Genomic DNA, 20725 nt, shown 5'->3' with positions numbered 1-20725 from the left:
CCAAAGTATAAGATGTGATAGATGATAAGAGAAAAGAGATACAAATGAAAATTGTTGGAAATGAAGTGTTTTGAAAATGAGGTGTGTATATATTATTGTTGATAAAAGTTAGTTACTATGTTTTCAAATTATTCTGCTTCTTATATTTTTCAACACTACTTTTGTACTAAAATCCTTTTCGGCTTTTCTGAATCCACCTCATTCGTGGTGGTCACTGGTCAAGTTCATTTCTTTCTTTTTGCAATCATCAACGGCGGAAAACAAAGAAACCAATTAGTTGTTGAATTATTTAGGGGTGTTGTCTAAGGTGCAATAGTGTGTGGGTCTTGCACCCATGCCACACATGTTAGAGCCAATGAGGTGGCACCAACTGTCAATGTGAGAATTGGAAACCGGTTGATCGGGTTAATAGGTATTTTAAATATATTTGATATACAATATGTACATGACAAAAAAGCCCCTGCCTTTTTATTTTCCTACCGTAACAAAAAAGGAGGCCCTGCACTTGGTTTTTTCTGGTAAACCTCACCACCAAGGCCATATCCGGCCAACCACCGCGGCTGCGGCGGTCGCAGAGTTTCAGCGTGGTGGTCCGCGGTTGCGCCGGAAGACATATCGGTGTGAGAAAGACGAAGACGACATGATCTGGGCGCACTAGACGATGTTGAACACGAAGAGCCCTAACCTTCGTGAACTCTAACATGAGAGCTAATCCTTGCATGTCATGGTGGGTTTGAAATCATGGTAATTGAATAAAGGGTTCGGTCGATTTTCGAATAGATGTCGAAATCACAGAGGAGAAACATCGATGGTGTCCTTGTGAGCTTTAGATTCCGACTGCAGCGGCGTCCATGGCACACAGGGTGGGTCTTCTCCATGTATCTCTGCGTGATGGTATTTGTTTGTGGTTGTTTATGCATAGAACTGTGTTAAAATTGGGGATTTCAAGGGAAGATCGAAGAAGGAAGAAAAGCAGATCTAGTTCCAATTTCGCGTCTGAAAAACCAGATCTCGTTGCAGAAGCTCCGGCAAGAGGTCCAGCGCCACGATGTCTCCGTTTTGTAAATCTATCTCCTCTTGTAATTTTGAATATTTTATCTATTTCATTTTAGATAGGCTTTAGATCCAATTTTAGTTTTATTTTTCATGTGTTTTTTAAATTTCAGATCATTGCTGTTAAAGGTAAAGAGGTTAGAAGATAAGATGCAGATCTTCCCTGGCCAATAGGAGTTGCAAGACTTGGAGAAGATGGTCACCGTGTGGGGAGAACAGAGAGATAATAAAAGAAAATAAAGGATATTATTGTAATCTTGTTTTTTTTTTTTTTCTATCAACAGGTCATCTAACCTACTATTGTGGGTAATTTTTGCTCTTATATGGTGCAAGACCTAGAGTGCACTTGCACCCTAAGAGCATCTCCAATGGTAGAAACTTATTTTGGGACTTAACTCAATTTTTGTGGACCCAAATTGCCACATAGGATTTAAGACACCCATAAGGTCTTCATGCATATTTCACTCTAGTGGTTGGGATCTTATTTTACTTTTGACTGGACCCACAATATCCAATATATTTATATTATTTATTTCCCTCCCTAATTTTCACTTTGGTTATGGTATTGAAGGAGAGAGAAAAAATATTATTTTATTTAAGATCCCACATTTGAGAGTACCTGAGCTAAGACACGGATCTTAGCTTTTGCTAAGATCTCATGCCATGTAGGATAACTCCAATAGTGAGATCTAATAAGATCCAGATCTTATTTTAAGGTCCCAAAATAAGGTCTCCATTGGAGATGCTCTAATAACCACCTTATTTAGGGGCCACGATGTCTTTCTCAGAAAACAGAGAAAAAGGGAAAACATTACATTGGGAGTGCAAACAAAACTTTCACGCAACCCATAATCAAAAAAATAAATATGAAACCTATAATAAAAAACAATCGAACTCAGAAGCAAGTTTGAATAGCATGGGTATCGTCTTGAGCAGGGTCGGTCCCGACATTTTAGAGGCCCGGGGTCAATAATATAAATGGACCCCTTATAATTTTTAGGTTCGAAATTTCATCAGAACCATTATGTTGGTTTGTTTGACAAATGGCTTCTTGCAACTCGCCAGGGTCGCGTGTTTGAATCCAAGCAACGCGACCTTTTGCTTTAATTTTTGAATTCTTTCAATTCAAATTAATTAACAAATAACATGTCTAAAGCCAAAAAGTGGGATTCGAATCCGGTACATAAAAGTAACATACACAATTACTAACCACTAGACCAGCTCAAGTCATTAATGACATCTTGAACATTAATTATTATAACTAAATTTTATTTTAGGGGAAAATTTAATGTGAATTTTTTTTCGGGGCCCTTCTTTTTGGAGGCCCTGGGTTGTGGCCTGCTTGCACAGGCCTAGGGCCGGCCCTGGTCTTGAGGTAAGAAGTAGTGGCGGAGCGGAAATTTATTCTTGATGTAAAAAAAAATATAAATTATAAGTTAATTCATTAATTCATCAGAAAAGTTGTCGACCCATCTAAGTGTTCATTAACCAATCATATCAACTCGATGATTTCTTGTTGGCATGATAAACAACAATGATATATACACACCTCAATACTTCATATGTTATATACTTCATTTTCACCTATTTTTATTTCTATATCTCTTCTCTTATCATCTATCATATTTTATACTTTTTCTTTTATTCTTATCTCTCTCATCCTCCAACTCTTTCCACCTCAAAGATGAGGTGTGGACAAATAATTATCCTATGACAAAACATTTACTTAAAATTATTAAAGGACTATTAATGAAATTAATGATATATAATCTCCCTAATTATTAGCATTTAAATTATTTGATATATTACTTATCTCAAATATAAAACATTTTTGCTTTTCCAATGTATAAAAAAAAACATAAAACATTCTTTGTGAAAGGACAAATAAAAAACATTATGAATAATGAAATATTTGTTCACACTTATCCATAATTTAATGGAAATGACGTGTTCACACGTATTTACACTTATTAATAGAAAATGATTTGTTCACACTTACCCACAATCTAATGAAGATGACTTGCTCACACTTATGAATAGATAATGACTTAATCACACATAATTGAGAGCCAGGATTCTCTCAAGTGTACCCCGTAATTGAGATTTGTAGTGAGTGATGTGGTGTGTACATATTAGAAATATCCAGAAAAAACAAGAGGTAGAAATCAAACGAAACAAAAGAGAAAGTACAATAATAAAATATCTTTCAATTTATGCTACTTGTTCCCCAACCATGAAATTGAGGACATTTCTAAACACACTGGACAGAACATCTAATTCAAAGCAAACACAAAAATCTCTCGCCATGATGCTATGGACGATTCTCTTAAAATGAATCTTGGCAATTCACTCAAATTGGCAGATAAACTCCATCTAAAACATCATAAACTCCATCTAAAACATCATGTTTATACAGATGATTTATTAGACTATAATAATAATGGGACAATGCTTGCAGCAGACAGCAGAGTTCAACACTAAATCCTAGGAGTAAGATGAGCCTGCAATGGATACTTCATGACCATAGTAAACTCCTGCTTCTCTGACAAATCAACACTCCCACCTTCAGGAACCTTCCACTCAAAACTCCAAACCAAATTAGCCACAAAATACTCCAAATGCATCAAAGCCAAATTATAACCAGGACAAATCCTCCTCCCTGCACCAAATGGCATCATCTTAATCTCTTTACTCCCAGTAATATCAAAACCTTCAACCTCCTTCCCCTCATTGTTCAAAAACCTCTCAGGCTTAAACTCCATCGGTTCCTCCCACACCTGCGGGTCCCACCCCATTTCCGCCACCATGAAATTCACCGTCCCGTCCTTCGGCACCAAGTAACCATCCAACACCGTGTCCTCCGTCACGGCATGCGGCAGCACAAAATGCCCCGGCGGATGCCGCCGTAAACCTTCCAGTATCACCGCCTTCAAATAAGGCAGTTTCACCAAATCTTCCTTCTTCACCTCCTTGTCTTCTCTTCCCTTCATCACATCACTAATTTCATCTACAATATTCTTCTGCACGCGTGGGTATTTAACCAGATTCGCCAGCACCCACTCCAACGCCGTCGACGTTGTGTCGGTACCGGCGTTAAGAAACTCCGAGCACAGAGTCACCATTTCACTCTCATTCAGCTTGCGTTTCTCTTCCGGCAACTCCAATTCGAGAAGCGTATCGACATAGGAAACGACGTCGTTGACTGGTTTCCCCTCTTTAGCTAGCTTTCTTGCTCTGATGAGTGGAACCAGAACGTCTTCTTGATCTTTCATGAGTTGTAAAAGCTCATTCCAACGATTTCGTAGCAGAAATCCAGTGATTTTCGGCCAGAAATTCAGGATGCTGAATTTGCTAGCGTTTAAGAGCAGGTTCCTCTGCACGCGCTCCACGTCGTTGATTATCGCGTCGTCGAGTCTCTCCCCGAAGCACATGAAAACTAGCAGGCAGAACATGGCGTAGCGGAGGTGGCTGACGACAGTGACAGCGGCGGAGGGGTTAGAATCTGATTGGGAGGAAGCGGATTTCAGGCGGTGGAGGAGCGTGTCGAGGACCCATTTCCGGGTTTGTGAGAAGGACTTCACACGGGAGGGGTGGAGCATCTCGCCGGCGAGGTTGCGTCGGAGGGCACGCCAGGTTGCGCCATAAGAGGCAGAGCTGATGTTGTGCTGGTTGGCGGAGAGGACTTTGCCGGTGGCGATGGGCTTAGGGCGGTCGGAGAATATGGCGGAGTTTTGAACGAGGGTACGGTGGGCGAGGGAGCGGTCGGAGATGAAGATGGCGGGGCGGGAGCCGATGCGGAGGGTGACAATTGGGCCATGTTTGGCGTGGAGGTTTCTGAGGATTGGTTCAAGCTGGGAAAATGATTTTCTCAACCACAAGATGCTTGTGATTATTGGGATGTGGGGTGGGCCCGGAGGAGTTTTGGTGGCGACAATGGTGGTGATGGTGGTGAAGATCGCTCTAATGAGTGCGGCAATGCAGAGAGTGACTATGAACAGGAACCATGTCTCCATGATTATTTGGGTGTGTTGTTGCTTTACTCTCAACCACTCTAATAATTCACAACTCTTGATCCTCATATAAATAAGGGTGAGCCTTGTAGTCTTGTACGTTACGAACTTGTTTTTTTGGGTACCACGTTACGAGCTTTGAGCGCAAGAAAGGAAAGAAGCACACGTGGAAAAAGAATAAAAATTAAAATTAAAAGTCTTAAATTATCCATAACTCGTGCGTCTTAAATACAAATGGAAATAATAAATACAAACTTCTAGAAACCCAGAAACGGTACTCTAGTGTATGTATTCGCCAGAAAGCGACAAACGGATAAGATTAACAATAATTGTTGCCTTGGTGGTATAGAATTAATTCTTTATTGAAAATTATATTTATCATATTTTATACTATATATATTATTTTTGAAATAAAAAATTGGGAACTCTGACTCACTTCCTCATGCTTTACCCTTCATGAGTAGTTTTATCCATTATACTAATATTAGTAGGTAGATAATATCATATTTGTATTTTCTGATTTTTCAGTAATTTAAATATTCAACAATTCCATATATTTTAAGATAACTATGGTATTAATATGACATTTAATGATTATTAATGATATTAGAATATTAACAAAAGTCAATTGTGATTTTTCTACCATTAAATAAATTTCACATCAAAATTTATGTATAATTGATAAATTAATTATTTAATTAAATATAAGTTTATTTTTTTAGACTAATTATAAAATTTTAATATGATGTAATTGGACCATTCATTTAATCTATCTATATAATATACTAAAGGAAGGTTTTTTTCTAGAAGATTTTACAACGTGTCACCTCCATATCATCCCAATAAAAAATATACAAATTTTGTTATTTAATATTAAATCTACAAGATTTTATTTTTTTTTCTTAACTTTGAATACATATTCAATATTAAAAAATGAAGGTTTTTTTCTAGAAGGTTTTGTCACGTGTCACCCCCATATTATCCCAATAAAAAATATATAAATTTTGTTGTTCAATATTAAATCTACAAGATTTTATTTTTTTCTTAACTTTGAATACATATTCAATATTAAATCTGCAACATTTTGTTTTCTCTTAACTTTGAATGCATATTCAAATATTAAATATGCATTAAAAATATATATCCACCCCATCCATCCGTAAATTTTTTATTTTTTCTTAACTTTGAATAATAATATATAAAAAAGTGCTATATTAAAAAACATTGGACCAAAAACATATCCGTGTGTGATCACACTTTTTTTAAAAAAAAATTATTAAAAAAACATATCCGATCCCATAGTCAAAATACAAACAAAATGGACCATAAACATCCGTGTGTGATCACACTTTTTATAAAAAAATATTTAGTAAAAAAAAAAATATCCCATAGTCAAAAAACATTCTAAAATATATCCGTGTGATTACACTAAACATATCTATATCTATACTTTTTAATGCACTTTTTTTCTCTGTATCCACAGTAGCGATGACCTTTGGAATTTTCATCTGTAAGAACCCTTCAATCTACGACTTATTTCAGCATCGTTCTTAGCAGCTTGGGTCGCACTTTGAATACATACTAGTGTTTTTTACCCGCGCGTTGCACGGGGAATTTGTCTATTGTATTTGATAAATCGATCGATATTTTAAATTATAAAAATTTTAAGATACTAAGAAAGTAAGAATAATCATAATAAAGATGTAGATATTTAAATAGCATAAATTCATACACTCAATTCTAGTGTTTTGTAAAGTTTTGCATATATGAGGTATAACTGAATTTTGTTTGCGAAGATGTATACCCGTGTTACATAAAAGATATTGCTTTTGTGTTTTAGATATGTAACAATACATAAATATATAATTATTGTTTACATTATTAAAAGTACACTTAAGTTATATAATTTTTTTTTCACTCGTACAAATTTTCATTTTTCATGTAAAATGTTCCTTCCCGTGAGATCTCGTAACTCAAATATGTTAGGACTAATAAATTTATAGTACATATGTATTAATATTTTTTATTCCTCATACTATTCTTACTATCAAATTATTATAGTTATATACATATATAAATATAATTACTCTTAACTTTTCTTTACCTAATCTGAACGGTTTAACTTTTAACTATTCTTCTTCTTCCACCTCTTCCCTCTAATAGTATTGGATGACTCCAAGCTCTAAAACTCACTCATTAATATTCGACACTTCATTAGTGAATCATCAAATATATTCCATAAGTACTAATTGGATATGACATCATACCATCTAAAAATTCACATTTCACCTACTTCTTTGATCCCCTTGAAGTGCTACTGCATGAGATGCTTTTTTGAACGCGTAAAAGCGCTTCTATATGAGAAACAAAGGATCAACCTTAGTAAAGCTTTGTTCTCATAGCAGTACTTATCCCACAGGTACCAAGAAGTATTACTACAATGTTCAATGCAGAGCTTGGTATATTTGGCAAAGCTCTGCTAACAACATAGGAATCAACCTTAATAGTCAAATTCTTGAGCCTCACTTCCACAATTGGAGCTTTGCTCCTAAGTCCTAAGACAATAGAAATAATCAATCAGTTCAAATCATCTATATATTATTTTTTTAGAAAGCTAAAAGTATATTGGCAAAAGGCTTGAGAGCAAAACTCTCAGGCAGAGATTACAGAATAAACGAGCTCGGCATCAACAAAAAGAAAACCAAAAACACCCATAAGCACCTCCAAGGACCACCGAGCCCGGCCAAAACCCAAAGGCAAAACACCCAAGACAACAAGAGAGAAAAAACCTAAAAAGACCTACAGAAAGCACCTAAAAAGAGACCCAATCATCTATATATTATATTGGGATCAAATACATGATTCGGTGATTTGATTTTATCTTAAACATAAATTTGACTGATTCTTCTAAAAGTTAATAAAGGGCATACCATAAACAGTGGCTAAAAGCTAGGTTAGCCTCAAAGTAAAATGCTTGATGAGAAGGTTAGCCTCAAAGTGACACACAACTAACATAAAAGCAGTAAAAATGAATCTCTGCTGCCCTAAACTACCTTCTTAGAAAAGGAGAAAAACAATGTAACCATACCCTGAAAAAGAAGTAGACTTGAATCAGGACGGAACACAAACTTGACATCAATTGCGAGCATGTATGGTTTTAATTTTAACCATTCAAGAATTACCTCTCAAGTTGCTTCTAATAACTTATTTCTTAAACGGGAAATCTAATTCCCAAACCTCCATTGAAACAATGGTTAATCAGGGAATAGAGTTCCAGAAACTTGACCAAAATACTAAACATCAAATTGTTTTCCCATCTTAAGAGTGGAAAAGAAAATTTCTTCAAAAGGTGCATAATTTCTGAATGCGATCACTCCTTCAATTACACAAAAATAGTACTCCAAATACAACAATAGAAGGTTTTATATGAAAAGAACATACCTTTGTATAGGAAATCAGATGCATAATCAACAATGGTACAATTATCAAACTGACAAAGGTAGCATAGTCACTTGTTAAAATTAAATTAACTAACAGTTATTGATCGTGAGAGATAGAATTTAAAAAATAAAACCAAAATAAACTTGGATGATCATTATTTCTCGCCATCCCATAAAAAAAGTGCAAAAAATCGGTTTGAAATAACATACCTTAGGTACAAACATAGTTGTTAGAGCCTTTAAAAATCATCCAATCATCTATTCCTCTTCTAATCGTGCTGAAACAAAGAATCCACACACACCTTTTAGGACCTTGCTGGGAGCAAGCAAGATGCATCCTCCAATCCAAAGAATATAGTTGAAGAATGTATCCAACATCAAATGCCTAAATCACCACAAACTACATTCATATCCAATCTGTTTGCATCCAACATCAAAATCCTTCTCCAATAATGGCTATAATACATTGTTAGTCATATTTGTTTAAGAATCTAGTTGTATTTGAGTCCATGTTTCTGGAAAACTCATGCTTCGTGTACATGTTCAATTGTCCATGTATCTTGGTTGAGTGTGTATTTTGATATATTTTGAGTCGGTTATTGCTTTTTTTATTGGTTATTAAAATTATAATGGAATTAATTAATTTATGGGATTTAAAATAAAATAAATAATAAGATAAATTAAAATAAAATTAAGAAATAAACAACCTAAATCCCAATCAAATCTAATATTAAAAATGATATTAAATAAAGATAGATAAAAACTAACAAAATCTAGTAAATCACAATAAAAACTCATAAAATCTCGAATTAATAAAAAATTCGAAAATTCAATAAAAATTCATCAATATATTCTAAAAATAAATTTAAAATAAATTAAAAGACCAAATCTTATCTTTTAAAATAATATCAATCAATTATTTTAGAATATACAAAATTAAAACATATATCAATTGAAAATTATATCTTCTAAAATAATATCAATTAATTAGGTTAGAATATATAAAATTAAAACATATATCAATTGAAAATTATATCCTCTAACAAATTGACACGTGGAATAATTTTCATGAGAATTAATCTGGTGCTGACACGTCACTAATAATTAATCTGGTGCTGATACGTCACTATGGAAGTTCTTCTTTTCTAATATATATTGATATTGATATTGATTCAATATTAAATCTATAAGATTTTGTTTTCTCTTAACTATGAATACATATTCAATATTAAATCTGCATTAAAAAATATATATCCACCTCATCCATCCGTAAATTTTTTATTTTTTCTTAACTTTGAATATGTCCATCATATATAAAAAGTGCAATATTTGTGAATGTTTTATTTATATTTTATTTGTAAAAACATATCCGTGCCAAAAATAAAATATTTCCTCTCTTTTTATCTTTACAAATACGTTAATCTCTCAGTTTGTTTCTTCAACCTCCTTTATGTTGTCGGTTTGAAAGGCTCATCCAACTTCATCTTTGTCTTCTTCTGGTGTTATATATTGCATGAGTAAGTTTATCAATTGTTCTAATCCCTTCTTAACTCTCTTTATTTTTATTCAGACTAATGTTTTCTCAACTTATTTTAAAAATTGATGGCAGGAGAGTTTGAGGGATGTTTTGACGCTTTCAATGAAAGGTCTGATACATTGAGAGGCAAGGTTGGAAAGAATGCATTTGTGAGATGGATGGAGAGGTGAATTTCTTTGCAGAAAAAAGGTTATGTGTTCTCTTTATATTTTACTTTCGCATTTCACATCCGAAATCTTCATCTTCCTTTTTCACTATTATGAGTATTGTTGTTTTCTCTTTGTAAAATTTTGATCTTTTGTTGGTTTGTGTTGTTTTAGATGTTCATTAGCACATGGAACATGCAACATGTTTTTCAATATTTTCACCAAATAACTATAACTGAATTATCTCTTTCTTAATTCATACTTCCTAGATTTTCTTTAATTTATATGAACAATGAAATTCACATTTACATTTTTTTTGTTAATTAGGCGACTCTAGCACTACCAGGCGAGCGGTCTTACTACCTGGCGTGTAACCCCGGTTACTTGGCAAGCAAATCCTTATCACGCGAGTCATCTCACATGTGGCGAACCATTAATCATGACTCAATCACCCTATTTCATATATGGGTGGTCTCACACTATTTATGTATTTCTTACGTCATGTTAGCGATCCATGTATTATTTATCTCATAATAGCGATATATGTTTTTACAAGCTTAGTTGACCCACCCACTTTTATGGGCGGATTATGTTTGTATGAGCAATTCTAAATCCGTGTATCTAGGGTTAGACACCTCTATAAAACAGGGATGACTTATTATATTATGAATGTTCATCTTGATAATAAAATAGATAGGTTTATAACTCTCTCCTTAAACGAGTCTTGGTTCATGAGTCATAAAAATTTTTCATATTTTTTATAGTTAGACTGTAAATTCTAATTTGTTTGTTAACTTAATTTTTTACATGAATGCCCTTAATTAATGAATATCTATATTTAAAACATAATTAATATTTTATTTTTATTTACGCTTAAAATATAATAACTAATAAATATGAAAGCTATAAAAGGAATGTTATAACTTAATGTAATTCGAATTTGAAAAAGATTCAAATTTGTTTTGGTAAAAAAATACTCAAGTTTAAAACACAAGTATTCATTTATTTTTTCTCAACGTAACAAGTATTCATTAGTAAATTAGAAAATATTTTAATTAAATCCAAAGATTCTCTAAAATTCAAAATTTAAATTAACAGACTAAATAAATCATCATCAATATGATCAGAATTACTAGATTTGACTTGATATCCTATTTTAAAAGTTGATGAGATAGAGACTTTCACATCCTTTTCTCCTATACACATATTTTTTCTCCACTTCTGCTTATTCGCCTTTTAGCGAATGACAACACTCAACACATATTTATTTTCTTCTCTTACCCATGAGATAGTGTGTTTTATCTTTTAAACTAATCTTTTAAACATTTGTCTCCAAGGTCTATTATTTCTCCATATACAATTTTTTTTCAATTCCAATACCATGAACGATTTCAAGATTATAATATTATACTTTAGAATTTAATTTAATTTATAGATGTGATCTATGTCTCATACTAACATCATAATCATTCACTTTAAAAATTCTATGTTTTTGAGTTTTTGGTATTTGTTAAATAACACTTAAAAATTATATGAAATGATTTAAATATACTATCAATTTTTTTATAAATGAAAAAGTATATGAGATTACTTAATTCAATTCTTCAACAATTATTAAAAAAAATAGATTCAAGTGTTAATATTAGACAAAATATATCATGTATTTTGCTGATTTCTGCCTAATTATAATCAATTATTAGAGTTAGATCATGACTTTAGCGTGATATGACTTACGCTGGATCCTACGCTAGCTGAGAGCCTGTTCTTGAAATGGAATATTCATATTTGCTATCCATCGGGGTTTTCATCTCTGGTTTTTGAAACAGGTAGTCTTTTATTGAAGGATGGGCAGAAGTCACCAGTGGCATCACGCTCCTACTCGCGGATGATTGTGGAGGATTTTTTGGACATTAGTTGAGTTTTTGCCTCCTACAGTTTGGTTCATGTGAAATTGTTCGCTAATGTGGTGGCAAACTGTATATCAAAGTTAGCTTTATGTAATTATGTTCATGCATGGGTTGAGGAGGGTCCTCCGATTTATTTTCTGATTAAAGAAGTCTTACTTTACCCTAATAAAATTTATTTATGTCCATTAGAAAGAAACATGGAAGGTCATACAATTAAAGACATATTTAAACTCTTATATACTATTCATTTCAAAAAAAACTCTTATATACTATATTTTAAATAAAATTTATAAAAATTAATCTAAAACGATATTGAAAAAACTTATGAAGAACATAAAAATTATAATGTTTTTAACACTTTTAACAACAAATGTTACCTTTAAAAAAACAACAAATGTTATTATTAAAAAATTTTATTAAAAATTCGAATTTGAAGTTCTATAATTATTTTCTTTGCCAAAAAGTAATCTTATACAATAAGCTTTACCTTATTTTAGAAATAGTCAAGTAACCTAGAATCTTGGGTTGTTTGGTATGCATAGCTGGGTTAGATCTATTTTGCAGGTGTCGTGTGGTTTGATAGGATCCCATCCGGTTGAATCTGTCGCGGTTTACGATTTCAAATGAGGACTCTCCTAGAGGTGTAGACGTTGACATTAGGGGTTGTTGATTTGGGTGTTAAAGCATGGTTGTGTGCTTGTGGGTTTTTTAGTGGTGGAGGATTTTGTTGTAGTAGCTGGATTTTTGGTTGGCTTTCTGTTGACTTGGTTACTTTACCCATGTTAAGAGGGGTTGTTTCTCAACATAATATATATATATATATATATATATATATTTCATTTTCGAAAATAAACTTTATACTAGAAAATTAAATTAAGAAAACAACTTAATTTTTAATTTAATTTATTTTATTTTATTTTTTCATCATATTATGTTAGCTTAAGTGGTAAGTGCTAAAAAGGTTCCGGGATCAATCTCTCACAAGTGTAATTTATCTTTCCGATGTACAAAAAATACTATAAATTCAACAAAAGAAATGTATATATATTTTTAAAAGATGTTCACACACGCAGATCAAAGCCCATGTTCGTCATCTACGGAACTTAACGTGGTCAGCAAACGACAAAACGGACTCATCTTATGAATAAATGCAGGTCACACCAATTTTATATATTGATAATTATGAAAATATTACCAAGCAAGTTTATCATTCTAACCCCTTAATTTTATTTCTTTTATTATTATGATATTAAATTGAAATATCATACGTAAAATTATCATCCTAAAGATCTTTCCAAATTAACATTAACGTCTATTATTTTTAAGAAAATATTAATATATAAATTCATAAACAAACTAAATTCTTTTTTACGGTTTAATTCATTAAATATATATTTCTAACAAACATTTATAAATTTATGCAATTAAAAAGTTCTTTAAAAAATATTTGTGCAATTAAAATTACAAAACTTAAAAAAAGATAATATTACACAAATTTAATGACAAAGTAACCCGTGTAGTGCACGGGAATTCAACTAGTTAATAATATAATATCATATATATCTATTATTTTATAAATGAAGTCAATATCATTATATATATTTTAAATCCTACTCTTATGTGTATTTTTAGTGCAAATTAGGATAATTTAGTGGGGCACTTGCCCCCTTAACCATGGACTAACGTAGATCCGTCCTTGGGTATGAGACCATATCACACTCAATTAGACCAACCCCTTTGGGGTTAAAAACATATTTGATAAAATAATTTCTTACAACATTTTTTTATTATTTCATTAAATTTTATTAACTACTTTTCTATATTAATATTCTATTACAATAATTATTGTTTCAAATTATATATATATATATAATATTTCAAAAAAAATTATATATATAAATATCGAAATCAACATTTCTTTAAAAAAATGGGAGATGCTAATTTAAAAATAAAATAAAAATAAAAGTTAAATATCCATAAAAATATATTTTTGAACAAATACAAGATTATAAACTTAATGTCTACGGTTGTTTGATCATGGTGACCGACTCCTTGTGTCAAAAGTCTTCCTGGCAATGTTTTGACTAAGCGGCGAGCACCTGTCGATCAGCCCAATTGTAGTGTAAGTATTTGGAGGCTTCCACTTTCATTTGAGATTGACTCACTCTTAAGGAAGAGATTGTTGTGATATAAAATGTGAGTAAGTCTCATATTAGAACAAGATGATAACTTTGAGCTGCTTATAAGTGAGAGAACACATACACCTAATGACTTACGGTTTTTGGTGAAATATGCGGTGTTCAACTTACTTGCGTTTGCTCTTTAGCCAATGTGGATGATTCCCCGTAATTTAAATAATCTCCTTCTTTTAGGCCAAACATCACCCTGAACGGAGAAATGATATTTAGTGGCAGTCATTTTATAGTTGAACTAGATGTTTTAATTTTGACCGTCACTAAATATTATTTTTCCGTCGAATGATTAAAATTAAAATCGCTTACAAAATTCAAGACTAACTTAACCCTTAACCCTAAAAAAAAATTTGACCAATTTGATTACAATATTTTCACATCTGTTTATCTTTTGAAATTTAATTTTGGGTAAATGGTCACATTGGTCCCTGGATGTTCGCATCGACTTCAGAATCGTCTCTGGATGAATTTTATTAGGCTCGCGGTCCCCAGATGTGGCAAAAAATAATCATATTAGTCCCTGACGTTAAAATCTCCTAACGTCCGTTAACCCAATTAATAAAAGTCAACATTTTCTTTCTAATTTTCTTTCACTTTGGTCCCTTTCTTCTTTCTTCCACCCTCTTCACCCCCTCCTTCCATCATTTTCACCAAAACCCACCCCCATCATGCTTCAGAAACCCAGAACGTAAACCCACAACCTTCACCTCCTTCATCTTCATCTTGTTCATCTTCACTTTATTCATCTTCATCCCCTTCTTCCATCATCTTCACCAAAAACTCCTCTCCTTCTTCATCAACCCATTCCCTTTTTTTTTTTCTTTTTTTTTTTCAGACCATTTACCCCTTTCTTTCATCTCTGTCTGTCCCAAAGAATTAGGGTTTCCCTCATTTCCCCAAATCACAATTCCCCGTTTTTCCCTCGCAATCTCTTTCTGCATTTTCGCAATTAAGGTTCGCCATTCATCTTTTTGGTTTTCTCGTTCCTGAAAGTTTCTGTTTTTGTTTGTTTCTCGATTTGGGATTTTTTTGTTGGGTGCAGATGTGTAATTGAAGCAGAAGCAGAAGCTAGAGGAGGTGGAGGAGGAAGAAGAGGAGGAGGAGGAAGAGGGCGTGTAATTGGGTCCTCAGGTTGAAGAAGATCTGAGGCTTTTTCCGTTTTGTTTTGTTTTGTTTTGTTTTGTTGAAGAAAGATGAGCGCTTCGAGGTTCATCAAGTGCGTCACTGTTGGGGATGGAGCTGTTGGCAAAACCTGCTTGCTAATTTCCTACACCAGCAACACCTTCCCCACGGTCTCTTCTTTCTTCCTCTCTTTTTCTTTTCTCTCAATTTCCTGCATTTTCTTTTTCTTTGAAAGAAAGAAAAATATTTCCCAATCTGAAGGTAAATTTGGTGTTAAATCTGAGTTGGATTTGTGTTAAATCTGGGAGAGAAGGTTTGGGCATGGTTGGTTGAAGAAGGAGAAGAAGAAGAGTGTTGATGATGATGATATGGAAAAAAAGAAAAAAAAAAGGGAATGGGTTGATGAAGAAGGGGAGGAGTTTTTGGTGAAGATGATGGAAGAAGGGGATGAAGATGAATAAAGTGAAGATGAACAAGATGAAGATGAAGGAGGTGAAGATTGTGGGTTTACGTTCTGGGTTTCTGAAGCATGATGGGGGGTGGGTTTTGGTGAAAATGATGGAAGGAGGGGGTGAAGAGGGTGGAAGAAAGAAGAAAGGGACCAAAGTGAAAGAAAATTAGAAAGAAAATGTTGACTTTTATTAATTGGGTTAACGAACGTTAGGAGATTTTAACGTCAGGGACTAATATGACTATTTTTTGCCACATCTGGGGACCGCGAGCCTAATAAAATTCATCCATGGACGATTCTGAAGTCGGTGCGAACATCCAGGGACCAATGTGGCCATTTACCCCATCATATTTTTGTTTTAACTCTATTGTACTTAATCCAATGAAGTGTGATGTGAGTATGTGACTTGTGAGTGATTCAGTTCCTGATGATGTGGCATATGTCGAAGGAGAAGGGGAAGGAGTGGACAAGAATCGAACAAAGGCCAAAATTAACATGGCGTACGAGATAAGTAATTGACTTTAATTTTAGTTTTGTTCTCTTTGATTTGGCTAGGTTGAGGTAAACATTGCCTTCCATGGTGACTGGAAACGAAGCTCAACAAAGTATGATTGGCCTGTGTAGCATTTTCAGCGGACCTACTTTCCTGTTACTTGACCCCGACGGCTTGTTCGTTATTTGCCTGTAATTAGGCTATCCTATATATTAGGCTATTACTATAAGACCATGAGTATTTGCTAGACGAAGTAACTTTTTATGGATTTAATATGTTAAAATTTTATGATTAATTTTGTCAATATTAATTAATTGAAACTTTTTAACGATTTATAAAAGTGTTGATAAATAATAACTTTTAATTAACGTATTATAAAATGAAAACAAAGAATATGGTAATTACAGTGTTTCTTGCTGGAAAAAATATCTTATTTTATATAATATTTTTATCCTTGTAGCTAGGTGTTAACATATTTGGAATATAGTAACAGTTCTCCTAACAAATAATTTTCTTGGGATTTAATCTCGCAACTTCACCTTAACAGTAGCGGACTCTCTTACTATACCAACAACTTATTGATATTTTTTGTTTTATTTTAAGGATGAACTTTGATATATATTTTTGTTCGTTAGTGCGCAGACTTTCTTACACGTAATGCGAATGGTTTTGACTTGTGTTTGGGTGGAGGGTGTTCCTCGAGCGTTTTATCTTTTGTAAATAATGATTTGGCGGCCTATGTGCCTTTGGTTTGATTTACGACATGATCAATTTAAAACAAAAAGATACAAACAAAAACTTTACCCCACTAGTGAGGTCAAAGTATTATAATGATACAAAGTTTAAAAGTAAATAAAAATCTATACAAAATCATAGGTTTTTTCTCTAACAATTATTACAATAATTTTTTATTTTTTGTGCATATATTATGCGAAGGTAAAATAAATTCACATCAAAATGGCTGCAAACTTCATCGCAGTGTCTGTAATGACAATGGTCACAATCGCAGCTGTAACCGCAACCACAATTGCAATTTAAAACCTCTCAATCACATGCCATTGCTCCTTAAAGGGCTATGCGCTCGAGTTGATGATGACAGCTAGTTTCAAGAGACAACATAGGTCAGGAAAAAAACTCATAAAAATATGTTGCCAACAAAGTGGGGTTTGTTTATGTAGCAAGTGCAACGAAAACGTGTTGCAACCATGGTAAATCTGCAGGTGCTAAGGGGTCTCCTTACCTGGAACCTTTTTTTTTCTTTGATTTATGCTCAAACCTGGATAAAAGTTTTATATGGGAAGGATGTACCCAAAACTTTTAATCTCTTGACAACAATTTTTTGCTTTTAAAATTTTTTTTATACGGAAAAATAGACCTTCATTAAGAATGGTAAGCTCAAGTGTGAGTGAAGAAGCACATGGAAACAAACTAAAATCGTCATACAAAACATTGTTTGAATGGAAGACTGCAAACTTAGCTAAACTACGAGCTAGAGAGTTAGCTTCCTTATAAGCATGATGAAATGAAACAGAAGAAATAGAAGCTAATGTGAGTACTTAATCACAAATTATTAGAGACATATATGAATTGTGTATGTCCATCTTGTTAATCCCACGAATCTCCCCGAGACAATCAGAGTCCACACACATATGAGACACAATTCCCGGTCAATAGCCAACCTTAAACCTTTACTCATAGCCACAACCTCCACATAATCCCCACTCCCAGGTTAATTCTATCCTATGAAACAACAGCAACAAACACCACACCATGATGATCCCGGACTTACAAAGGAAAGCACGAAATTACGTTATATATTGAGATTTTTTAATTACAATTTTATTCTCCTTCTACTCGTTCTCTTGTACAGAGGCAATATAATTAATTTGTAAGATTAAGAGGTAAGCTAAAGTTATTATTATAATAAAATATTAAATTTTATGTTCCTGAATAGTAACTCAAGTGATAAGAGCTGGGCATAAGAATTGGAGAGGGGAAAGGTCCAGAGATCGATCACTGAAAGGTTTAATTTATCTTTCATATATACTAAAAAAATATTAAATTTTAGTCAATTTAAGAATTTATTTAGTATTTACATCAAATTTATTTTATTTATAATATTAAAAAATAAAATAAATATATTAAACAAGCTACAGAGTCTGAGGGTGATCTTTAGTTGCGGAGCTCACAGATCTTCGTATGGGTCTTCATCTGGTTTGGAGAAAGAATATTTGTAAGGCGTATTGTCAGTCTGATTGTAAGGAGGTTGTTGATCTTCTTACTAAGGAGTGCTACCGCTTACATGAGTATGTTAGTATGTTCATGGACAGTCTCGTCAATGAGATATTAGGCTTCATTACATTCCCCGTGAAGCCAATCTGCCGACGGATTGCTTGGCGAGTTATGGTGCTACTCAACAATGTGATTTTACTTATTTTGATATTCCCCTTCTGTCCCGAAATGTGTTAGCCTTATAGTTTCCATGTTTATTTTACCCATTCACAAAAAAAACAAGCTACAGAGTCTGGTGTCCATTGCCTTTTCTTTTCCTTCGCTCGAAAGGAACTTCTCAATGAATTCTGGTCTGTTTTAAAATTTCATGAATCACTCTTGTGTCAAAAGGCCAGGTCTAAGTGGATTGCAGAGGGTGATCAAAACACTGGTTTTTTCCATGCTTCGATTAATTGGAAGAGACGTGCGAATTCTATAATAGGCCTGCAGGTTGATGGGGTCTGGGAGGAGAACCCAGAGCTTTTAAAGAAGGCGGCTTTGTCTTTCTTTGAGACGAAATTTAAATCTGATTCTTGGGACCGACCAGCTTTGGATGAGGTTCAGTTCAGGGTACTTTCTGACATTGACAATGCTATGCTGGTGTCTCATTTTTCAGAGGAGGAAATTACGGAGGCGATGTGGGCGTGTGGCGGAGATAAGAGCCCGGGACCAGATGATTATAATTTCAGATTTATTCAACAATTTTGGGAGGTTATGAAGGTGATTTTGTTCGAACTGTGCTTGAATTCTAGTCTAAGGGTGCGTGGCCTAAGGGGACTAATGCATCGTTCATTGTCCTTATCCCGAAGGTGTCGTCTCCACAAAGCTTAGGTGAATTTCGTCCGATTTCTTTGATTGGTTGCATTTATAAAGTGGTTTCTAAGTTGCTGGCTGCTTGCCTTAAACTTGCTCTTGGGAAGGTGATTGATGATCGACAATTTTCTTTTCTTGGGGGAAGGAATATGTTGGATAGTGTTGTGGTGGCAAATGAGGTGGTTCATGAAGCAAAAATTCGTAAAAAGCCAACCATTATTTTTAAGGTTGATTATGAAAAAGCTTATGATTCGGTTCAGCGGGATTTCCTGTTTTATATGATGCAGAGAATGAACTTTGAGGCGAGATGGATTGGGTGGATTAAAAGTTGTCTGGAATCTGCTTCTGTGTCAGTGTTGGTTAATGGTAGTCCTTGTAGTGAGTTTAAAATGGAGAAGGGCTTGCGACAAGGTGACTCACTTGCTCCGTTTCTTTTTCTTATTGTTGCTGAAGGGTTGAATGGCTTATTCATGAATGCGGTCAAGTTTGGAAAATTTACTGGTTTCAAGGTTGGTGGGAAGGACTCTGTTGAGGTGTCTTTGTTACAGTTTGCTGATGATGCTATTTTCCTTGGAGAAGCCAGTTTGCGGAATACCGTGGTAATTAAGTGTGTCTTGCGCTGTTTTGAACTAATTTATGGGTTGAAGGTGAATTTTCATAAAAGCAAGCTGGCTGCTGTTTCGTTGGGGCCTAGTGAGCTTCATCAGTTTGCATCAATTCTGCATTGTAAACTGATGGAAGTACCTTTTACCTATCTGGGACTCCCGGTTGGGGGTTGTCCACAGCGACATAAAACTTGGGAGCCCGTTATCGAGAAGTTTAAGGCTAAATTGTCTGCTTGGAAGATGAAGTCAATCTCATTTGGTGGTAGGATGTGCCTGATTCAGAGTGTGTTATCTTCACTAGCACTATTCTATCTCTCGTTTTTCAGGATGCCGCTAGGAGTTGTAAACATTTGCAATAGTATCATGAGGAATTTTCTGTGGGGTGGTGGGGGAGTTGCGAGGAAGATTGCTTGGGTGAGTTGGACATCGATGTGCAAGCCTAAAGAGGTTGGTGGTCTTGGTATAAAGGATTTGTCTATCTTTAACAAATCTTTGCTGGGCAAGTGGAGATGGAGGTTTTTGAATGAACCTGATAGCTTTTGGTGTCGGGTCATTAAGGCTAAATATAGCGGAAATACCACTATGCAAGAGTCTTTGTGGTGGCGGGATGTGAAGGCTTCCTGTTGTGATGAGGATGGTGATTGGTTTGATCTGGGAGCACAGAAGTCTGTACGGGAGGGGAATG

General features: G+C 34.0%; 1 protein-coding gene and 1 long non-coding RNA gene across 2 annotated transcripts; one reads left to right on the top strand and one right to left on the bottom strand.

Annotated features, from left to right (window-relative positions):
- The first annotated feature begins 223 nt into the window (after positions 1–223).
- On the top strand, positions 224–1546 carry LOC130712091 (uncharacterized). Its single transcript, XR_009010854.1, has 2 exons — positions 224–1061; positions 1167–1546. It is a non-coding gene; the product is annotated as an uncharacterized LOC130712091 (long non-coding RNA).
- Positions 1547–3240: 1694 nt separating this feature from the next.
- On the bottom strand, positions 3241–5122 carry LOC130711184 (cytochrome P450 89A2-like). The gene has a single exon (XM_057560691.1). It carries the CDS (start codon positions 5064–5066, stop codon positions 3531–3533), a length of 1536 nt encoding a protein of 511 aa, XP_057416674.1. The 5' UTR covers positions 5067–5122; the 3' UTR covers positions 3241–3530.
- Between the last annotated feature and the right edge of the window lie 15603 nt (positions 5123–20725).

Source organism: Lotus japonicus, chromosome 4 (assembly GCF_012489685.1).
Source record: "Lotus japonicus ecotype B-129 chromosome 4, LjGifu_v1.2".
NCBI classification, from domain to species: Eukaryota; Viridiplantae; Streptophyta; class Magnoliopsida; order Fabales; family Fabaceae; genus Lotus; species Lotus japonicus.
Note: the sequence above shows the minus strand (reverse complement) of the source record. Positions and strands in the feature narration are given on the sequence as shown.